Source organism: Dendrobium catenatum, unplaced genomic scaffold (assembly GCF_001605985.2).
Source record: "Dendrobium catenatum unplaced genomic scaffold, ASM160598v2 fragScaff_scaffold_250, whole genome shotgun sequence".
Taxonomy (NCBI): Eukaryota; Viridiplantae; Streptophyta; class Magnoliopsida; order Asparagales; family Orchidaceae; genus Dendrobium; species Dendrobium catenatum.
In genome coordinates this window covers 256,101-259,379 of record NW_021318712.1, presented here as the reverse complement: position 1 = coordinate 259,379, position 3,279 = coordinate 256,101, and the positions used below count along the sequence as shown (strand labels likewise).

General features: G+C 34.2%; 1 protein-coding gene across 1 annotated transcript; it reads left to right on the top strand.

Moving 5' to 3' along the window:
* Positions 1 to 739: 739 nt before the first annotated feature.
* On the top strand, positions 740 to 2,611 carry LOC110109829 (putative disease resistance protein RGA4). Its single transcript, XM_020841029.2, has one exon. The coding sequence runs from the start codon at positions 801 to 803 to the stop codon at positions 2,577 to 2,579; it is 1,779 nt and encodes a 592-aa protein (XP_020696688.1). The 5' UTR covers positions 740 to 800; the 3' UTR covers positions 2,580 to 2,611.
* The last annotated feature ends 668 nt before the right edge of the window (positions 2,612 to 3,279 follow it).

Genomic DNA, 3,279 nt, shown 5'->3' with positions numbered 1-3,279 from the left:
AGAGATAGTTAAAAAGCTTTTAGGATCTCCATTGGTAACTAAAGTCATTGGTGGTGTTCTGAATGATAACTTGGATGAAAGGCATTGGAGGAAAGTTCTAGAAAGTAATTTATTGGGTCAGAATTCTGTTGATTCCATCTTAAGACTGAGCTATATAGTTATGCCAAATCATCTACAAAATTGTTTTGCATTTTGTTGTATGTTCCGACAAGATTATCGTTTTGATAAAGATGATTTAGTCCGAATGTGGATTGCATTGGGTTTCATTCAGCCGTCTCTTGATCATGAAGAGAATATGGAGGATATCGGTGGGAGGTATTTTGATGTTTTGGTTAAAAAATCTTTCTTTGAAAAGTTTGAATACAAAAACCCTTTTCAATTCTTTGATAAGTTTGAATACGAATTCGTTATTAAAAGAAATTCTCCATACTACTACAAGATGCATGATTTGCTACATGAATTGGCACAGTCAGTTTCCACACAAGAATATTTAAGAGTTGAGGATAGTATAAAGTTGCCTTCTATAATTCCTACGACTCTTCGACACTTGTCTATTCATACCCCAAATCCAGATATATCAAAAAAGATTGAGAAGTTTAAACATTTGCATTCTCTTTTCTTTTTCTATAAAGATTCTAATCAGGATCTTTGCAGTTGTGCACTTATTGAAATAATCAAAGCATCGAAAAGCCTACGCTTACTATATGTATCTACTCCATACTTGAAAATTATACCACCTGAGGAGATTGGGAATTTGATACATCTTCGGTGCTTAAAGATTTTTCTGTCGTAATTTGACTATGCTGCCAAGATCTCTAAGTAATCTCTATCACTTGCAATACCTAATCGATGATGGAGATGGATGGGCAACGTCAAATCAAGTTGATTTTTTACCCAGTGACATTAATAACCTTACTAACTTGCGTCATGTGAAATTTCGTCCCAACAATGATATTTCATTGATATGTGGGATTGGGAAGCTAAAATCTCTTCAAGAAGTGAATATGTTTGATCTTAGAGATGTGAGTGGTCATAGAATTGGGGAGCTGGAGAATATGAATGATCTTTGCAAATTAGGAATTAATTGCCTTGAAAATGTTAAGGATGCCGACGAGGCTTCCAGTGCCAAATTATGTGAAAAGAGGAGGCTCACAGATTTAACTTTATGTTGGAGTGACAATAATTCGAGGAATCTGAATTTAGATGAGAACGTGCTCGACAAACTTCAGCCACCAAAATGTCTAAGGAAGCTGAACATATATTCTTACATGGGTGCAAGGTCTGCAATATGGATGAACAATGTCAATCCGATCTTCAATCTAGAGATAATCGAATTGAAAGATTGCAGGAAGTGGGAAACTCTTCCTCCTTTCGGGCAACTTCCCTTTCTCAAGTCACTGACACTTAAGAACATGCCGAAAGTAAAATGGCTCGAAAGTAAATTTAATGGGAATGATACATACCGTGCCTTTCCATTGCTAGAGGTGTTACATATTTCCGGATTACAAGCATTAGAGGATTGGTTTGAGGCAGGAGTTGCTGCTGAAGATGGATGTTTGTTTCCTTGCTTAATTCAACTGGCGCTACAAAACTGCCCGAAGTTGAAAGAGTTGCCCTCTTTGCCTCCTAAGCTCAAGAGCTTGAAGATACGACCTACGTCGTGGAAGACTTTGAATTTTTGTAGCAATTCAAATCCTATTCCCCTTGAATCATTATGGGTCCAGCACTGTCCAAACATTACATCTCTTCCTCTGGCTGATAAAATAGCAAGTCTTGCGGCACTAAGACATTTGAGAATTGAAAATTGCCCCAATCCGATCTCTCTCGGAGAAATGCCAACCACTAATAATTGCCATCTCATGCTCAGCAGTCTTAGCATAAGTGATCCATTGGTGTTGCTAATGGAGCCATTGAGAAGTATCGCCTCCTTAAAAAAGCTGAGTATCTCGAGGAATAATAAGCTGATTTCTTTTCCAAATGAGACGGAGCAGTGGTTTCTGAAAGTTTGTTCTTCTCTTTCTGAGCTGAACTTTAGTGATCTCAAATCCTTACAGTCTCTCCCTTCCTCCTTAGAATTATCTTCACTTCAGACATTATCTATTATAAAATGCCCCAATCTGATCTCCCTCGGAAGACATCGAGAAGTGGGGACCACTAATAATTGCCATCTCATGCTCAGCGATCTTGAAATAAGTGATCCATCGGTGTTGCTAATGGAGCCATTGAGAAGTATCGCCTCCTTAAAAAAGCTGACTATTTCGTGGAATGATGAGCTGATTTCATTTCCAAATGAGGCGGAGCAGTGGTTTCTGAAAGTTAGGTCTTCTCTTTCTCAGCTGCGATTTTTAAGGCTGAAATCCTTAGAGTCTCTCCCTTCATCCTTGGAAAGCTTATCTTCACTTCACTGTCTAAATATTTGTCTGGCTCCTATGCTTCGGGAATTACCGAACCTTCCTCCCAATTTACAAGATCTAACAATTGGGCAATGTCATCCAGAGTTAAAGGAGCGCTATCGAGAGGATGGAGGCTCCGATCGGCACAAGATTGCTCACATTCCTTATATCCTTATTGTCCCTTGATACATAAGCAAACTTCTTTCTTTACCTTATTTGTTTGATATGAAATGTGAAGAATGCAATGTCATTGTATCACTTTGTGGTTCCTTAATATATAAATATATTCTACTTTTCATATTTTGTTATGCATGTCGTTAAATTTATACATAAGCAAGCTTCTTTCTTCTTATCTTATTTGTTTGATATGAAATTTGAAGAATGCAATCTCAGCATTAACCAATTTGCATAACTTTTTAATTTGTTGTTGATAGTGCAACATGGAGAAAAGATACATGTTGAAGATTATTAACTTTTTAATTTGTTGTTGATAGTACAACATGGAGAAAAGATACATGTTGAAGATTATTGATTGCAAATTTTATTTTATTTTTTAATAATGAACTTGTTATTTATAATGTAAGATATTATATTGTTAGTTGTTAAATTTTATACTTAATTTTTTATTGTATTTAAAAATTTTATTAATAAATTATTTTATTTTTTATGAGTTAAAAAAAATTAAATTTAATATTTTCTAACTATTTAAAAATGAACACAAGCTAAATGAAAATTTAATTATTGGATAAAAATATAAATATTTATAAAAAAAGTTCAAAACTATTTATTTGATATTTTCATTTCACAAATACATATAAAAATATAAATAACTTTTAAAATTAATAAAATAACACAAAATAAATCATCAAATAAAAAATTAATCATC